The sequence below is a fragment of the Rhinolophus sinicus genome, linkage group LG06 (genome assembly GCF_036562045.2).
Source record: "Rhinolophus sinicus isolate RSC01 linkage group LG06, ASM3656204v1, whole genome shotgun sequence".
NCBI classification, from domain to species: Eukaryota; Metazoa; Chordata; class Mammalia; order Chiroptera; family Rhinolophidae; genus Rhinolophus; species Rhinolophus sinicus.
Window position 1 is genome coordinate 125,019,509 of NC_133756.1, and position 20,180 is coordinate 125,039,688.

The window sequence follows — 20,180 nt, forward strand, 5'->3', positions numbered from 1 at the left end:
TTAATTATACCAATGTGGATTGAGCACATCCTGTGGTACGCACCAGGAAAAGACTGAGAGGCAAAAATAAGACAAGGTCCCTGAGGTAGAGGAGCTCATAGTTGGGGAGACAGACACATGAATACACAATTTAAACCAGAGTGTCATGCTCGAGAAGTGAGGAATAATGGTGCTATGGGAGCCAAAATACAAAGTGCCTATCTTGTCTGAGGCCATCGGAGAGGATTCTAGGTAATATAGCATGGTGACCAAGAGCACAAGCTTTATAGCTAGGCGGGCCCACGTTTGAATCCTAATTTCCCCTGTGTGACATGCTGCTTTACCTTCTCCACAATTTTCTCAACTAAAAATGAGGATAATAATACTTAGCTCCTGAAGTGGTGACTGTAAGAATTAAATGGGACATGGTACATCTTTGGACAAGACTTTGCACATAAGAAATGCACATAAGAAGTTATGTAGGATATTGAAGGCTGAGTAAGAATTCACCAAGCCAGGAAGGGACGAGAGCTTGGAAAAGGCTTGCAGGCATGAAAGAGTATGAGCTGTTCTCTGAAAGGCAAAGAATCTGGTGTTTGGGATAAGAGGTAGATGAGGCTTGTAAAAGAAGCAGGAACCAGGTAGCGAAGAGCTGTGATTCACAGAGGAGGAAATTTGATTTTAGTCTGTGGAAAAAGGGGAGACCCAGTCCCTCACATTCACACTCCTTACTCCTGAATTTCACTTTCTTCTGATTGGTTCCTTTAAAAAACACCATTCTCTTCCCTATGGGGAACCACCCTTGTGCAGTGAACTGCGTACTCAGAGGTCAGTATCTCCGTCAGCTGCCTTCCCTGAAGCTGCTGCTGTGCCATGAAGTGGCGTTTCTGATGTTGGGCACCACAAGACGGCCTCCGGGAAGGGCCCTCCCCCCCCCCCCCCCCCCCGCGCAGGTGCATGCCCATCAGTACTCACAGATGCAGTCTCTCTGGTTCTTGGCCAGCTCAAAGCCAGGCCTGCATTCGCAGGCGACGCTGCCCCTCGGGGCCTCCTTGCAGATGTGACTACAGCCATGATTCTTATTCATACAGCTCAGACCTTCTGCAAAACAGCAGCATGCAGCCGGTGACCAGGGTGGACCACACACCTGCCTGCCTGCATCTCCATCAGCGCCATATTTTAAAAGAATATGTCATTAAAATCAAGGCAGGTCAATTAACAGAGACACGAAAAGTTTCTTATGTCACCCAAGAGATATGATGTCTCCACTCTCTGAAAGAGGTAGGAGCCCCTCCCCCCAATAAAGTGAAAAGCAAGCACGCACCAGAAGCTCTCTGCTGGGTATGGAATCAGAGCCTGCTGACCCCAGAAAACGGTCACCCATGCTGACCAAGAATGCAAAGAGAAAAGGAGAGTCTCCCTAAGAAATTCTGCAGATAAACTGAGGAAGAGTCCAATTGTCTTCACATAATCTGAAATGATTTTCAGAAAGTTCCCACCCTCCTTTCTACTCCCACCAAATCCACACTTGGGAGGTGCCTGTGGCTATTGTATTGTGGCACTACCGCATGGACACCTGCCCAGGGACTTCTCTTTTGTGACCACCCTCAGTTAGTCCCTGGGCCCCTTCCTCAGCAGGCTTGGAGCACGAGCCTCTAACAATGTCATACGACAACACAACAACAAAGAGAACAGAGGGAGACGCTCTACGTGGGGCTTTCTTTAGCTGCTGTATACTTCTTTTCAGGTATATGATACGTTTCATTAGCCCCAATCTTGTGGTAACAGTGGCAGGAAGCGAGAAAGGTGGTTACTTTCCTGGATGGTTTAATGTGCAATGAAATAATGGGGCCATAACAAAGTACGCACCTGTACGGTCTACCAGCATTGTGTCTCATCTCAGAACGAATTCTTTGGGACCCTGCCACTTGCCAGCACTCTGAAGGAACTACTACCACACCCAAGAATATTCTCAAAACATGAGCTCAGTTTGTAGGACACTATTAAGACATGTTTCTGGGATGCTTCTTCGAATTTGTGCAATGTGACTCTAAAGCATCTTGGCGAGTAGGGATTTTATTCTCACTGGCTCTCTACTGACCAGGCACTTTCTAATATTGGGAAGTAGCACTGTTTTAAACATGAGTATAAAAAGTTTTCATTCAATTTCCCTAGGCCCCCACACTGTTCTGTATTAAGCTGCTAAAACCTTAGCCATTTATTCGGTTCTAATGATGTCAAAAGTCACCTCTCTCCAATTCTCCCACAGAGCCATCGATCTATACTTAACTAGAATAATTGTTTTAATACAAAGAGATGTCATTCCTGTTCCAAAAGACAGTGTAACAGTTAATACATCCTATACACTCCTAAAACCATTGTGTTTGTTATCTGACAGTTATGAGCTGTTTGAACTCTAGCACTCAATCTGCTGGAAGTTGCTGGGACTCATTCACCCCTGCCAAGGGCTGCTGTCAATTAACACGAAAGAGGCTTGCACTGGATTGGTGGAAAACTCTCTTTGCTCTGGCTGGAGATTTCTGAAGATGTTATTTTCTTCCAGTACCAAGATGGTACAGGAGGTGAGAGCTGCCTCTCGAAGCAGTATCCTGCCATCCTAGGAAGGGCCAACAAGCATTACGTTTGTCGTTGGGTCAGCAGAGGACTAGAAGTAACAGGTGCCAGGAGCACGTAGGAGTACATACAACAGTGCCCAAGAAAAGACGGCAGTGACACCTGCAAAGTACACTCCCCAAACAGGTCAGCTGCTGCTGCTTCTTATTCACATTGTTTAATAAGTCTGTTAAGACATTTGCAAAGTGACCTTTACTGCCTCAGAGCAATTCATTTACACAAGAAATATTTCATAAGAACTCACTGTGTGCCAGGAGCCATGGGGATACCAAAACAGTTGCCCTCTGATGTCATATCATATCAAGCTAGACCTAAAGTTACCAGGAGATAAAGAAGGTTTAAATGGCTCTGGACATGCTGAGGGCTTTTTGAAAAGTGACCATGAAGCTTTTCAGAGTACCCTGACTTAAAACAAGGCCACTTCTAGGGAAAGCAGATGGATCTGGTCCAAACTGGGGGTCCCGGGCATGGTTTTGGCTCCCCCGCAACCCCCCAGAAATTGGCCTGGCAGTCATGTTTAGGGTTGTCAGTTCACCAGGCGTTAAACAGCTCAGAAACATTAGAAGTGCCCCATTCTGGTGGTCTCAGTCTCATGGTCTCGCTGAAGAATATTTCTGGAAATGAAATAAAAATATGGCTTGCCAACAGAGTGAGAAACATTCCATAAAGGGGGAAACAGGCCCGATGAGAGCATAGCCCCTTCCTCACTACCCTGACACCTTCCCCACTACTCTGAAAAGGCAGCAGTATAAACATCTAAAAATATTCTCAGAACAGACAAAACAAAAAAGGAATGCTCATTTTGAGAGCCTGAGCACCCATGAATAGAGACAAAGGCAGGCTGGGGCAATGGTGTCCCTCCCCAGCCTACCCCCATTACATGGGTGAAAACACACAGTCTCTCCATCAGAGCTCTGGGGTCTCTAAGGATTAAAAAAAATCAATAGCTTGAGCTTTCCCTCAGAATCAGCTATTATGATCCCTTATATTGAAGAATACTTTCAAAGAACTATTAAAAACAATAACTATTAAATAACTATTAAAAACAGCATCACTAGAAAATACTAGCTTGCAGTGTTACCTTCTTTGAATCATTTTTCAAGTATCACGTGTGTGTTTTAAAGTCTATTTTAATACAGTTTCTAAGAGTTTAACATGCACATCAGGGAGGAAATCCTAAAGGAATACTGTTTACAGATTGTTCTATTTGAAGAGTTAAAACCCTAGGATGAAGGAGTCTCAATTACAAACTGCTATAATCTGTTGGCTCACGCTGACATGGATTTGCCAAGCAATCAGGTTGAAACACAACAGAAAATCACAGAAAGCACTTCCAGACCACAAGTCATATTCTTGGATTTGGGTTTTAGCTCCAGACAAATATGTTCATTTTAAATACTCTTCAGGGGTTGCAAGAATGTCTGAATTGTAGAAAATCTAGAAAACGCAGATTGTGGAAAGGAACTGCTTTTGTATTTACTTCTGTTACTAGGACCCTGTGTCTGTAATCAGTCGGGGGGCTTGCTGGAGGGTAAAAAGGGGCTGAGCCACTGTTCTAGCAGTGCAAGGGAGGGGATGAGTCACTTTGTGAGTGGGTGAGATCCATACTGGGGGTGTTCAAACAACGGCTTCACCTACAGGTCCACACCTACCTCCTTACCGTGTGAAGAGAAAGCCAGAGTTACTTCCCAGGAAGCAGCTTTGAGTAACCAAAGGGGAAATGCCCTGAGATCCATCTTAATTCTGCCTCAGACCAGATGCAGGGCTCCCCCTCCCCCAAAGAGTCCAGAGAGACCAGCAGGAGAGCAAAACCCAACTTCTACTCTGTTAGTCCCCATGAGATAGAGATCCACCTGATTGGAGCCAGAGTGTGTGACTAACCTGCTCAAACACTGACAGTGATCAGGCTGGGGCAGTAAGAGCCATCAAACCCACTGCTGCCGGTGTTTTCTCTGACCATTCTTAGTACCCAAACAGGCTCCTAAAGAAGGAGCCATCATTCTTGGAAAATGAGGCAAAAATCATCTTCCACAAAGAAACCTTTGAAACGTCACTAAAACTATGATTAAAACAATAAACCTACAAATCTGTGATTAAATGGAAGAACTTAAAATCACCTCATTCTTAAGTTATGAGAATGAACAAGGAGTTAATAGCCTAATATTTAGGGAACTTTCCTTAAAAACAGGCATAGGCAACCATGGGAGAAGACATACAATCACCAAAATATGACTGTTTAGCTTAAGAAAGAGCAGCGAACAGTTAAAAGCACATCATTCTGTTAAAAGTGGCTGATTGGCCACAAGACCCCTTCCTGCCAAGCGGCCACTGAACTAAAAGAGGAATTTTAAAAAGGTATAAACTCAACGCAGAGATAATGAAAGGTAGGCCATCAGAAGAGAAGAGTTTTCTGAAGATTTGTGGAGGAATGGTAGGTGTTGACGTGGATGCAGGAAATCACACCATAGAGAACCCAAAGCTGGGGAGGGGGTCCCCTGCCCCTGGAGCCCCAGAGGCTCAGAGTTCCAAAATCCAAAACACAGGGCAGGCCAGGTCCAGCCTGAGGCTGAACACAAGGCAAAGCCCTGGAAGTCTCCTAGGGAGGCTGCAGTCCTTCCCCACCCACCCTGAGCAAGGAGCAGGCTGGCACCTGGGGCTGTGGTTTGCAGCACGTTTTTGAAAAACTTGGCAGATTGTCCATTTCTCCTGAGACATCTAGTCATGCTTGAATTGTACTCTATTTAAAGATTAGAATCAGAGAATGTGAGTTGGAAGACACCTCAGAGCTCACCCAGTCCAACCCACTTACTTTGCCAGGTGAGGAAGTTGAAGCTAAAATAATTTGCCCGGTTACCCAGTAGCAGAGTCTGGACTCCTCCTCAGGCCTCCACACTTTCCAGAGCCCATGCTTCCCTTCTAAGGTTGCTGAGGGTGGGGGTGATTCTCAGAGGTGACCCTGCCCGCCATTCCCTACCCCCCACCCCCCAACCGCAACAGGGCAGAGGTACCTTCTAAGCGGTGAATGCATGTGTGCTGATTGTCACTCAGGAAAAACCCCTCCTTGCAGCGGCACTCGTAGCTCCCCATAACGTTGACACAGGTGTGCTGGCAGCCGCCATTGTTCTCTAGGCACTCGTCCACATCTGGAGGGGGAGAAGGCTTAGCCTCTGCTTTTGTGATTGTTTCAAACACCCCACCCAGCCCAGCAGCTCAGAGATGCCTACTAGGCAGAGATGAGGTCTCTCTTCTGGTACCTGCATCACAGGAGCTCTCAGAATTGAAGTCGATGGGACCCCATATAATTAGCCAACCCTCATGGGTGTCAGGCTCACTTAAAAAGGCCTTCCACATGCACACAAGATAATCAGTTCAGTAAATATTTATTGAACCCCTTCTCTTTCCAAAGTACGGTGCTCATGGAGACAGTAAAACATTGATGAGTAAGATCACATTCCTTCACTGCAGGAGCATGCCCTTCACGAGGAAGAAAAAGACAAACATACAAGTAATTATGAGAGGTGGTACAAAGGAAAGTGAGGTCACATCTGGTTGTGGGGCATCAGGATGGGTTTTCTGGAAAAGCTGATGAAGGCTGGGCCCTGCGGGGTTTCTTCCATTACAAATTAGGAGAAGGGATTGTAGACAGAAGAAAGCATGAGCACCAGCAGGAAGGCTGGGGAGCATGGAATCTGTTCAGATAACAGTGGTGGGTCATTCCACCGCGCTGGAGTGTGGGTACAAGCAGGGAAGTTACAAGAGACAGAGCTGGGAAGATAGATGGGGGATCACACTGCAGAGGACCTTGAATAACAAGCAAAGAAGGACCTACTTTATTTGGGAAACAGTCGGGAACCACTGGAGCAGGGGTGACATGGTCAGACCCTCGTGTTGGGAAGAATAAGGCAGCAACTATGGGAAGGACACGAGAAAGGCAAGAATCAAAAGCCTGGGAGCCTGCCTTCACACAAGTGCCTGAAATAGCCACGGCTGGTGGTCGTGGGGGACTGGACCTGGGCCTGGCAGCGGGGATGCCAAGGAGGGAAGAAATGAAAGAGGACTGTGGACAAGGTGCCTGCAGGGCGCGGAGCCATGGAAACATGGGGAAGAGCAGCACTGGGTATAGAAATGGGGGTGGAGATGTGCTTGGCCCACCCGGCAGGGAGGTAATACTGTGAGGTGCTGACATTCAGCGCTAAGTCCGGCAGGGAGTGGGAGACCTAAGGCTGGTGCTGCAAAGACAGCTCTGAAGACCATTTATTTGTGGTGGCCTGATAAAATGGTGGCTGTGCATGAGAAAGCCAAAGGCAGAAGTACAAGAAGGGAGAGAGGGGAATAGAAAGGAGACACCAGAGGTGGAATTCAGGAGAATACCAGGGGCAGAAGGAGGAAAGGAGACAGCAGGAGCCCCAGAGAAGCCATCAGAAAGATGGGGAGGGAGATGCCTCTTCCAGTGCCACGCCCCCAGGGTGAGTTTAGGGGACTGTCCTTCCACTATGTCACTTACGACCCTCTGCACTTACCACACTGCATTCTCACAATTTTTTTTTTCCCATTTGCACCTTTTGACCCCTCAAAATCTTTTACTTATCCGTCTCCACTAGATTGCAAACTCCTTGAGGCTCGAGATTTGCGTTTGATTTCGCATAGCCCTGGAACCTGCAGATGTACATTAACTGTTCAGTGCATGAACAAGCAAGCAGGAGAGCACCACATCACCGGAGCCAAAGAAGAAGAAACTTCCAGAACAGTCTCAGACATGACAGAGGCTCAAGGAGAAGGCTGATATAAAAGCAACTTATTTTCTGCACCCTGATTTCCCACGTGCCTATCACTAGCTCCGGGGCATATCCGTAACAAGAAAATTCACATTTAAATATCTGTTATCTGGTTTCAAGCTTCAGATCTTCCAGTCATCCGTCTTCCCACACTACCGAGCAGATAGATGCCTTTCTAAACTGATGGGACCCAAGCCATCCCCTAGAGCCGAACAAACTTGCCCTTCTCTGTGCCAAATGGTGAAGGGAGCACATTCCAAGGGGATAAGCCACCCCAGGATACACCTGGCCTAGGTGTTCCTCGGGGAGGACTCACTGTGAGCAGGAGAGGGCTGTTTCCCTGGACACAGAGTCCTGGTTTGGTTTTGAGTAAAGGTATGCTCCCGCCCCATGTTTATGTAACACACTCTTCCTTTTCTCCAAAGCAATTAGAAATGTGTCATTAAGTTGGGTGACGCACTCTAACTGAATTAACACAAAAGTGTGTGTGTTCACATGTACACATGTCCATCACTAGGCTGGTGTTTCTCCAGACTGTAAAACTGTTTTACAACCCTGGCTGCATGTTAGAACCCCGACGCCCGATCCACCTCCTGAGACACTGATATAACTAGTCTTGGATGAGACCTAGGCAGTGCTGTAATTTTAAATCTCTCAAGCGATTCCAGTGTGCAGCCCGAGTTGAGAACCACTGCTACAAAACCGAATAGCGATATTGTGCTGCCAGACACTCAATAAATAGAAACTGAATTCAGGTGGGGTGAGCGGCATGGAAGAGCTGCATTGCACTTTTTAGGCTCACGGGCATTCATATCTTGGAGGACTCTGGGTTTAGTGCCAGAGCTTAGTGGTATTTGTACTCTGTACATTCTGGCTAGTATATTTGTGACTAAGGTGTGGTTAGGGGGCTGAGGAGAGGTAAGGGCTCATCCCAGAGAACACAGGAAACTGCTGCTCCTGAAACTTTTGGCTCTGACTTTCTTTCTTATAATAAAATGCTTCGGTCCTTTCAAGTCTACATGGCAGAAAAGTCTCTATATGTACTAGTCCTGCTCTTCTTAATGTACCACTTTATTTTCTCATATCTTCCTTTAAAGAATCCTTAGCCCCTTCAGATACAGTCCATGGAAGGAGACGCTCAGGATCTTTCTGCAAGGCAGATCCTTGCTACAAAACCCACAAAGAGAACCCCAAGCAGGGGAAATGGAGAGAGTCTGCTGAAATATCTGTGCTAGTGGCCAGGCGAGGACGGATTCCAGGCCTCAGGATTTCTGAGCAGGTCTTTACTCAGAACCACTCCACCCATCCCCTGGCCCTGGTCCTTAAGCCCTGGATGGCTCAGCTTGTTGTTCTTAGGAAGCTCACACACCCCCAGGCTATGGTTTCAGCACAATTGTGATGACTGGGTCTACCATCAGATACACATTCTCAAAATGCCATTGTGGGCAAATCAAAGGAAAATGTGAAATCTCCCCTAGAAAATGGTACAAAGGAAGGGAGGGAGGGAGGGAGGGAGGGAGGGAGGGAGGGAGGAAGGAAGGGAGGGAAGGAAAAGAACCCACAAACACAATGTGTGCTTCCCAACAAATTACACACTAACGGTGATTTTTTTTGAGTTTTTAATTAATCTCAATTTATTGCTGCTATCAGGGTTGTCACTCTAACGTGCCTTTTTTGTGGTACTGATGGCCTACAAAGTCTGAAAAGGGGTTAGTGGTCCTCCAGCCCTCAAGTTTTCCTGAGAGGTGCAGGCTTAGAAAGCCAAGTAGTTGGATCCAAAGCCTGACCTCTCACAGAGGGCAGGATAGGAAGGGACAGAACCTTCATCAGGCTCCAGGTGACCTGGAAGTGGACAAAGGTCATACAAGGGGGTGAGTCCCAAATGGAAATACTCTCCTTCCTCAACTCTCAAAATACAAGTTCTGCCTGTACTTATCTACTGAATCTACTGACTTTTACGCTGACCTCAAAGCATTTGATCAAGTGGCCATTCCCACTACACGGTAAGGGGTCATCTGAATAGCTGTCCCCACAGAGTCAGGGCCTAGCTTTAGTTATTCCTTGGACAGCCAAGTGGACATCAGAGGGCCAACCACACGAAGGATTATCAGTGTCAAAGGAATCTGATGCCACCTGTCTCCCAGGATGTCCTCCTGGACAACTGGTAACACCAGCCCTAAAATACAAACAGATCACAAATACTTCCCTGCCACGTGTGCTGCATCCTCTACGACGATGGAACACTCAACCCCATCCAAGTGTTTGCTATTTCTAAGTTCTGTTTCATTCCTGGCATAAGAAACCAGTGTAAACAACACTCTTTGCAGTCCCTAACTCAAGGACTGAAACTCCAACAGATGTTTCTGTTTTGTAGAATACTAGGAAGATTCTACAGGAAGGTTTCTGTTGGAATTTCTCTCTCCCTCTCAGAAAGAAAGAAGGGGGGTCTACCTGGCTGAGATCCAAGCACACATTTGGAGTCTTCAGGACAAGTACTTTTACCTATTCTACAATAGAGACACTTATAGCATTAAAGAAATGGTTATAAGTCAAGACCCTTTTAACACAAAATCAAAGATCTTAAAGGTGACAAGTACGCTAGAAAGTCAGTAAGTAGTAATGATGATTCTTGTATACCTCCTTGGACTAATGGAGGATTTATATTATGAATGATCACATAAAAACTAAAACACTTGGGGTGGCCGGTTAGCTCAGTTGGTTAGAGCCTGGTGCTAATAACACCAAGGTTGCTGGTTCGATCCCCTCATGGGCCACTGTGAGCTGTGCCCTCCTTAAAAAAAAAAAAAAGAAAGAAAGAAAGAAAAACACAAAAAACACTTTACCTGGTTTTCTGTCAGGGAGTGTGATTTCTATGGGGACAGAAAACACAAGTCTCTGACTCCCTCCTTTTTGTTTTAATGAGTATTTCATCAAAGGAAAGAAAGGGGTGAGGGTGCTGGAGGATAAAGGAGAATTGTCATTTCCAACCATTTTCCTTACCAAGACAATTATGACCATCATGAGCCAACATGAAGCCATCAAAACAAGTGCAGCGATAATTGCCTGGAATATTCAAACAGTCATGTACACAGCCTCCGTTGAGTTCGTTTTCACATTCATCAATGTCTGAGGAATAAAACAGAAGTAAACCAGACAGCTGCTATTTCTTTAGTGTGAAGAATGAAGAAATATGCATTTACCTTTTAACCAGTCATCCCACTTCTAGGAAACTACCCCCAAAGATGTATGAACAATAGGAAAATAATTATGCATATGGTTATTCACTGCAGCATTTGTAATTACAAAATACTAGAAACAACCTAAATGCCCATACATAGTAAAGTAGTTGAAGAATTATGGTACATTTACTCAGTGAAGTATTATGCAGCTGTTAAAAAAAAAAACAGTAAGAAAGATCTCTACGAACTGATTTGGAGTGATTTCTAGGATACACTATTAAGCAAAAAAAATCAAAATGCAACAGAGTATATGTAGTATGTTATCTTCATGGAAAAAATAAGAGGCTATAAAAAACACACACATGAAATTTCAGCATGCTTTTTTTTGTAGAACTTGACAAGCTTATCCTAAAATTTATATGGAAATCCAAGACTCAAAAGAGCCAGAACAATTTTGTAAAAGGAAAACAGATTTGAAGGACTTTCTATAAAACTACAGTTATCAAGACAGCGTGTGGTATGGGCATAGACAGACATATAGATCAATGGAACAGAATTGAGAGTCCAGAAATAAATCCTTATATTTACAGTCACTTGATTTTAGACAAAAGTACTAAGGCAATTTATTGGAAGAAATGATAGTCTTTTCAACAAATGGTGCTGAGACAATTGGATGTCCATATGCAAAAAGATTGATTTAGGCCCTTACCTCACACCATACACAAAAATCAACTCAAAATGGATCAGAGACCTAAAATGTAAGAGCTAAAGCTATAAAGCTTTTCAGAAAAAAATGTAAAGCTTTCATGAGAAAATCTTTGAGACCTTGGGTTATGTAAATATTTCTTAGATAAAACACCAAATATACAATCCATAAGTTTAAAAATTTATTAAATTGGACCTTATCAAAATAAAAAACTTTTGTACTTCAAAAGACACCATTAAAAAAATGAAGACAAGCCACACATTGGTAAGAAATGGTTGCAAATCACATACTTTATAAAGGACTTACAAAGAACTCTTACAATTCAATAATAAGAAAACAAACAACTCAATTTTAGAATGGCAAAAAATTTGAATAGACATTTTACCAAATAATGGCTAATAAGCACATGAAAAGATGCTCAACATCATTAATTATTAGGGGAATTCAAATTAAAACCACAATGAGATAGCATTTCACTAGCACTTAGAATAACTATAATAAAAAGGACAGACAATGACAAATGTTGGCAGAGATGAGGGTTCCCAATGTATGGGAACCCTCATACATTGTTGATGGTAACACAGGATGGCACAGCCACTTTGGAAAAGAGTTTCGCAGTTCCTTAAAAGATTAAATATAAATTTACCATATGACCCAGAAATTCTACTCCTTGGTATAGGAGAAATACAAAATTATGTCCACACAAAGACTTGCAGGTGCATGTTCATAGCAATATTATTTATCATAGCCCAAAAGTAGAAACAACCCAAATGTCTATCAACTGATGAATACATAAACAAAATATGGTATACCCATCACTGGAATACTAGTCAACAATAAAAAGGAGTGAAATGCCAATAAAGGCTATAAACATGGATGAACCTCAAAAACATTATGCTATGTGCGAAAGACGCCAAACACAAAGACCACATATTGTATGATTCCACTTATATGACATGTCCAGAAAAGGCAAATCTATAGAGACAGGAAATAGATTAGTGGTTGCCTGTAGCTGGGGCTAGAAACAAGGATTAACTGTACATGGCCCTGAGGGATCTTACTGAGATGAGGAAAATGTCTGAAAACTATATTATGTAATAGTTGCACAACTCAACCAATTTACCCCAACTCATTGATTTATACACTTACTAAGAATTGGTGAATGTAAATTATAGCTTATTAAAGTAGTTAAAAATAAAATACACATTTAGCTGCTTATTTGTACAGAAGAAATAGAGGAGGAAAACCAGAAACTACAGAAATGGTGACCCACAGTATATGGGAAAGGGGTAGAAAGAAGGAGGAATGGGAACAGGGTAATAGGAATAGGAGGAGAGAGTAACACTTTCCCGAGTTTTTGTATAACTTTCACGCTCAGAACCATAGTGATGTTTTACATACACACACAAATACATGTGTACGTACATAGGTATGTACAATCAATGGGGGGGTGGAAGTGAGGGGAGGGATAAAAAATGGAATACAAAGAGAAACAAATGACTATAACTGTATTATAAATGAATGACATAACCACACTGAAGGGGATGGGAAGAAAAGTACTAGCCCAAGTAAGTTTGAAAAACAGTATCTTGACTGGATGTTGTTAAGGCTAAAATCAAAAACAGCTGTATACAAATACTACATCCTAATTGGTAAATCCGTTCTACTCACAGGTGATGGATTAGTAATTCTTTCTTTGTATACTAGGATTGAACAAACAGGTAAATATACTGCAGATGAGAGACAGGTTTCTCACTGCTGGAGAAAGAAGTTATGAATAAGCAAAGAGGGAGATTAGAATGAATCTTGTGGTGTTGCTTTGGAATCCAAAGTAACTCACTGATTTTACTCACATACACACATACTATATTTAATCCTTATATCTACCCCTTTGTGTGCGTGTGTATGTGTGTGTGTGTGTGTGTGTGTGTGTATGTGTATGTGTGTGTGTATATATATATGGGTTAGTATACATACACACACACACACACACACACATATGGGTTAATATATATGCATACTTTCCTAGCTCTGTCTACTGAGATGACCTAGGAGTAATGACACCCCAGTAACAATGAAAACACCAAGCATCCAGATCTTGTTTTCTATACACCATTTTCTAATAAAAGGAACCAGGGTTCCTTGGAGAAGTGGTTGATTCCAGGATTGGGAATGGGAAAATAAAATACAAGGTAAGTCGAGACTATCTTCTGGTACTAGAAAATTAGGAATTTCTCAAAAAAAAAAAAAAAGAAAGAAAGGACAAGGGCATTTAAAAAGACACAGGAGACTAGGTGAAGGAGCTCCCAATGGCTAAAGCTAAAACAATTTGAGCAAAAATAAATAACCATACAAATAATTAAATAAATACCCATGAATCCATACTAGCATAAACACATAAACACATAAATCAATGTCTGAATAAATGGGGAAGAAGGGATCTTCCTTACAGAAGAATCCCAATAATAGATGTATAAGGAATGAGAAAAATACTAAATTACTGACAGGTACATATCACAGTAATATTTGTTGCAGGTAAGATCCACAGTTGGATGCTAAAATCAGTGGGCAAAGATCTGAGAAGAAACAGGCTATTAGCATAGGCTGAAAGCATCTGCCCCAAGATATGTATCTATTCTTACGCAAAGGGAAAGCATACTATCTCTGCAGTGGAGAAACCCAGAATACACCATTTGAACCAGGTGATCAAAGTTAATGTCACTCGTAATGGGACACGTGCACGTTGTGTGTCCTCAGTGTGATTGATGCACAACAGAACTGCTGTGGCAGCCTTGTCAAAAGCTTTACTTCTGTATTACTACAAACGCATAGCCTCAGCCTTATCGTGAGAAAACATAGGAAATTCTCTCATCTTTTCAATTCCTACCATATCAGTTCTTACCATGAGAAAACATGGTAAACAAAAGAACTGAACAGTACTCATCAAAAGTATCAATTTATGAAAGACCAGGAAAGACTGAGGATTGTCACAGATTGGAGGAGACAAAGGAGACTACAGATAAATGTAATGTAGGACTTTGAGTTGGATCCTGGAAAAAAGAAAAAAATGAACTATAAAAAAATGGGGAAAAAAACTTACGAAATTTGAATAAGGTGTATAGTTTTGTTAATAGCATTGTGGCAATTTTAATGTGCTGGTTTTGATATGTGTTATGGTTATATAAGTTGTCAACATTCAGATAAGTGAAGAAGGGCACATGTGAATTCTGCACTATTTTTGCACATTTTCGGAAGTTTAAAACGTTAAAAACATACAGCTCCTCATACAAAGACCAAGTTTCAATCCATCCTGGTTAAACTTGATTCAATTCCCTAAACTGCAAAGTAAGAACCATGTAATGAATACTGGCCACTGCAACAGCCCATCCCCAAAGTATGGGACACAAGCAAAGATCACTTTGAATAAAATATCATTTACCTAAAGCTACTTATAAATCGCATTATTTTAAAAATACTTATTTGGGGCCCATACTTTTATATCTCCAACATTTTGACAGAAGAAACTTTGCAGAGGATAGAATTCTGGTCCCTCTGAGCAAACCCAGTTGCCATCCTTCAACTCAAACAGGAGCAGTGAAGCTGGTGATAATCACAACACAAATGGTACCATGGGTTGGACCCATGACACTTAAAAACTGATATGCCAAGAAACACACATAAAGGAGTTACATGTTTGAATCCTTGCAATCTTCATTCTCTCTTCTTTTACTTCTTGTAAGACAGTGTCTATTTCTGGACTCCAATACCAAGAAATCCAAACTAAACAGACACATCCTTCCTCACTAGGTTTATAAATCCTACAAGTATTCAAAAGAGCAAATCCTCCTAGAGGTTTAGTTTAAAATGCAAAGAATATATGCTCCCTGTGAACAGTGCTTGCCTGTGGATAAAGAATAGGAGGGTTTTTGTGTCGTTTGGCTTTTTATAACACTAATCATATATTGTTTTAAAAGTGACTTGTAATAACACTAATCACATATTATTTTAAAAGTAATTTAAATATATAAAAGCAACAATGAAATAGTAGACTTTTCAACTATTAGCTGTTAGCAATTCAGTTTCATTTGTGATATGTCAATCCTAACAGCTAAGAATGAGGAAACTCTTGCTACCTGTCATTCAACATCATTTAGTAAATACGTACTTTTTCCAAAAGAAACCATGGCATGGTACCTGTTCCCAGAGAGCATACAGTTACCAGAGGACACAGTGAAAAAGTGAAGATTTTTTTCCCAAGCAGGGTACCAACATGTGTGAATTCCAGTACCGTAAAAATATTTACTACAGTGAGGGTGTGGTATGGAGGAATCAGCAGAGAGATGTTTCAGGGACAGGGAGTTTATTGGCCTCCCATGACGTAGCGCAGATAGAAAGATGGCTGTCTCTGGGAAAATATGAACTGGAAGAAACAGAAGGGCTTTCTGGATGGACCTCAAACCCCATTTGCTGTGAATCTGACCAGGAACATGCTCCTCTGATGGGAAAGGCAGGAGTTTTGCTCCTTAGCAAAAGGGAGACTATACATATTAGGATTTCTCATCCAACCAAAGAGGGACACCGGGAGGCTGAGTGAACAGGAGAGCTGTGGGGCCAGGGACAGAGCTAGACACCTGACTTCCTTTCACCTGCAGGATAAATGTGTGATCGTGGCCACAAGTCCCTTTCCCAGTTTCCCTGGTCTCAGGGTTCCCATCTGTAAAATAAAGGATGGGATTGCCTCAGAGCTCCCTGAAAAGTCCTGCCATCTCCAACGGCCATGATTTCCACCCCCAGGAACAGCCGCCTCCTATAAGGGTCAGGTCTCCAGCCAGTTCAGAGTTCATGACACTGAGCTATTCCCCAGTGGCCCAGAGCTCAAAATGGCAGAGTCCTTACTTCAGGCTCCCAGAGCTGGAGCTCTAAGGGCTTAAAGTATCCCTCTGCACATCTCTTTCCGGGGTAAACTTGTAGCTCCGAATGCAGCAGACCCTTGGTGTATCTCTCAAGCTTGGCAGGTCACAATGCCAAACCTCCCAGAGCCGTGGACAAGATGGAACCTCCAGAGCCTGCAGGGGAGGGTAGGATTGGCACTCCGACTCCAGAACAAGGGTGCAAACTGCCTCCGGGAGGTGCAGGATTTGCTCTGCTCTGGCAGGCACGACTCTCCTGATCAACATAACATGACTGGTGACTTTCTGCCTTCAAACTGAGTGGGACCAAAAGATACTGAAGCATCTCTTTTCCTTTTTAGAAGCTAAACACCAGGGACATTTCGGAGCCAGATAAAACTATAATCAGCTCTAGGGAGGACTTTTTAAGGATCTGAAATACATTTCAGAGAGAGGGGGATGAGACTTGGGGGGAGGGGCAGCACTGTTACCAACATGAGTGGCCACTACAAGAGCTGAGGAGATGAGGTGCTTTCCCTGCTGGACCCCCCACCACTTGTCCCCAAGTCACTTACCCTCACACTGCCTGCCCTCCCCTTGGTAGCCAGGCTTGCAGGAACACTTGTAGGAGGTGACTGTGTTTTGACACAGGGCGTTGGTGTGGCAGTCATCTAGCCCTCGGGCACACTCGTCCACATCTGCAAAAAGCACAGCAGCTCCTAGTACGGTACCCTAAGCCCTGTGTGACCTGACCTTGGCCACTTGCTAGCATCACCTCCCACCAGCCCACCCCACTTCACGCCTCACCAACTGAACTGCTTGGGAAGCCCTGGGATGAACCATGCCATTTCCAGGCCCCTCTTTCCAGGCATGGTCTGATCCCTCTGACTAAAACAGCCTCCACCCTTTCTACATGCCTTCAACTCAGCTCAAATCCACCTCCTCCAGGAAGCCTGTCATGACCCCTGAGTGTAGGTGAGGTGTCCCCCACGATATATATATCTCTCTTTTCATAGCGCACACGTCACTCAGGGCTGTCACTGTTCTCCAGCCTTTCTCCCCCTCTACATGTTGTTTGATCACAGACTGGCCTGACACATAAATAGGCAATAGTAAATGCCTGCTGAAGGAAAGATCAAGTTAGCAAAGAAGCTTGCCCTGGGCTGTGAGCACACCATCCTGAGCTCTTAGACAGTGCAAAGAGGGAACTGTACCCACAGCCATTCACCACTGCCCACCCTCTCAATCTGGAAATCGGCCTTGGCAGAAGTATCGTCTGGATTGACACCACTCCAGGATATTAATTAAAAACAAGTTTTGAAAGTATTGTATGTCCAGTTAGTGGAGAACATCCAGAGTACTTATCTCCTGCAGTCCAAAACCCAGGCTGGTTGCTGCTTTCAGGCATTCACAGATCCTCAACCAGTGGCTATTCCGCAGATAGAAAAATCTCGGAAGCCGACCCTGAAGCCCGCAGGAGAATTTCCTAGCCCCTGAAGTAAGCAGGAGCAAAGCTACCATGACCTCCCGATGTACCCCAGCCGGCTGTGGCCCTCAGTTTCCCCATCTACACCAGGAGGAGCTAGATCTGGAGACTCCAATGCCCTCCTCTCTGCTCACCTGGCGAGAGTCTGACCAGCAGGCGCTCTCCGGTGTCCCGGAGCACCTGGGACCAGGGCGGGAACTGTCATCAGTCCCCAGTCCCAGGCTGGGTCGCAGCACCCAGGCCCTGGGCCTCTAGCCCCAGCAGTGGTGGCGCCTTGGCCTGGGCGATGGGTGAGAGCCCCCGGGGAATGGGGCCATGCGAGCTCCCGCAGCCCAGCCCCGCGGGCCCGGCCCGCCCGGATCCGGGACCCAGGACTCCCTTCCCGGCGCCGGCCCCGCCTGTGCCCTGCCAGGTGCGACCCCTGCAGCGGGACACTCACCTTCCGGCGGCCCTGGGGCGCGGCCCCAGCAGGGAGGGAGAGCTGTGGTCAGCAGCAGCAGCAGCAGCGGCAGCAGCACCCGAGCTGCCCCGGGACAGCCGCGGCCCGCGACCCCCATGGAAGGCGCGGCTGCTGCCGGCAGAGGCGGCGGCGCGCGGGCAAGCACGGTGGAGACTCTGGGAGGTGTGTGCGGGCGCCCTGCCCGCTGCGCTCTGACACCCCCGGCCCGGCCCCGCCTGGCCCCCGAGCCCCGGCCTCATTTTCACACGGTCCTCCCCGGCCGGGGCGGGCTGCGCGGGGGCAGTGCCGCCCCTACCGGCCCCCCTTCCTTCCCCCTCCCAGCCTCGGGCGCAGGGGGCGCGGCCGCGGTGGCCCGAAGGCGGCTGTCAGCCTGGCGGGGGCGGGCCCCAAGCCCCCGCACAGGCCCCGGCACCAAAGTCGCTTGCTCTCGCACCCCCACCCACTCCAACCCTCAGAGAGCCTTGTGCTCCGCCTGCTGACAGTGTCCTACAACTTGACCCAGTCCCTTCTGTGAGGACAAACAGGCCTTCTAGCCTGAAATATTCGGCCACTGGGCACCCAGGAAGTGTCCTCTGTAGTTCAGAGTCTTGCAGTCCCCAAGCCCCAAAGCCACCTACGGGCTGTCCACTTGGGAGGGGGGAGAGTGTTTGGTGTGGAGGGGATTCCACATACATCTAACCCTCAGGAGAACTCAGTGACAAGGGTGACGCCAGCTTCTCTGCTCCCCTCAGCACACCCTCTGCACCCTTCTCCATTCTGCCCCCCCCACAGCCCTCCGAGGACAGTAGGCCACTTGTCCCACCATGGGCCACACTGAGGCTGTCCGTCTGGCACACTGCTGGGACCAGAATCGCAGCACAAAATGTTCACTTCACTGAAAACCAGTTAAAAGGTATCTTCAGCGCAGCCTAAAAGGTGAAGGGAAAGGGGACTAGAGGTCAAGGGTGAGCCACCAGGGACAAGCGACAGCCCCAAATTTGCTGGGGCAACGGTGGTCTCTATGACCAGCAGAACTCATAAACATCAGATCCCACCAGCTGCAAATACAGGCAGTACCTGTCACCTGGCCCTCCGAGCAAGACTTCCTTACAGGGGAACACACACGCACCGGGCTTCCCACACCATCCTAGGCACAGATGCCTGACCAACTGCACTCAGCATCACTCCAGGAACAAATGTAGCAACAACTCCTAGATGCAACAAACACTTGCTCAGGGATTTTAATGTTCTTTGAGCTTCTCTGTATTTATTAAATTTTCTCCTGTGAATATATACATACATACGTGTGTTTGTGTCTATATTTATGTCCCTATCTGTGTCTGCATCTACATCTATCTATTCATTCCTTTGAGAATCAGAAAAAAATAAACATCACAAAAAATCCCCATCCAGCTCATGCACAATAGCATATCTTCCTGGGGTCCATCCATCCCCCTCCCAGAACTCCTTCCTCTGCACCCCTCTCCTGCTGTCCTTGCCCCTCCCATGTCCTTGGCGCCCAGACTGAGACTGCCTCTTTGGGCCTTAGCTGCTAGTGCTACTGCCTGATAAGAGAATCTGAGAGGAAAACTTTTCTGGGGTTGTTTTTCTTTTGACCTTTTCATCCCTTGGTGAAGGCAGGAAGGTTGCATCCCTTTTTCTGTCGTTCGCCCCTCCCTCCCATCCCCTTTTGTTTGGTACGAGAGAGACACTCAGCTATTTCTAGTCATAAGGACGGTTTTTACACATTTGTAAATCTTCACTTAGTGAAACAGTTCCCTTTGTCTTTGTGTCCTTAATGGTAGCCATAAATTACGGCCTTCTTTTCTCTTCATTGCATCAGGCTTCATTGCTTTTGAAATGATCAAAGTTATTTTCTTTTAAAATCCAAGGAGACACTGCCCATTGTGTGGCACCGGCCTCTTTAGCTCTAGTCAAAGCATACACATACATAAGGCTGCCCATTAAGCTCCACCGAGCCTCCGCCAGCCCCTCGGGCCTGGTAAAGAAATAAGATGAGTGCTGTTTGTTTCCCTTCACCGGTTCCCCAAGTTTATATTTCAGTAAGAATACAAATTAATAATGGTAAGACC

The 20,180-nt window shown here is 45.3% G+C and overlaps 1 protein-coding gene across 9 annotated transcripts in view; it reads right to left on the bottom strand.

The window, feature by feature from the left end:
- Nucleotides 1-18,389, bottom strand: part of SCUBE2 (signal peptide, CUB domain and EGF like domain containing 2) — a 57,873-nt gene extending 39,484 nt beyond the window's left edge. For 7 of the 9 annotated variants that reach the window (XM_074335968.1, XM_019728759.2, XM_074335966.1 and 4 more), the window contains exons 1-5: nt 18,088-18,389; nt 16,738-16,860; nt 10,389-10,514; nt 5,622-5,756; nt 955-1,080 (exon numbers count right to left, since the gene is read on the bottom strand). In XM_074335968.1, the coding sequence (XP_074192069.1) occupies nt 955-1,080; nt 5,622-5,756; nt 10,389-10,514; nt 16,738-16,860; nt 18,088-18,205 (628 nt within the window). In that variant the 5' untranslated portion in view covers nt 18,206-18,389. Of the gene's footprint in view, nt 1-954; nt 1,081-5,263; nt 5,352-5,621; nt 5,757-10,388; nt 10,515-16,737; nt 16,861-18,087 lie in introns of those variants that run through there. The other 2 variants (XM_019728718.2, XM_074335967.1) reach the window with 2 other exon arrangements.
- Nucleotides 18,390-20,180: the final 1,791 nt, after the last annotated feature.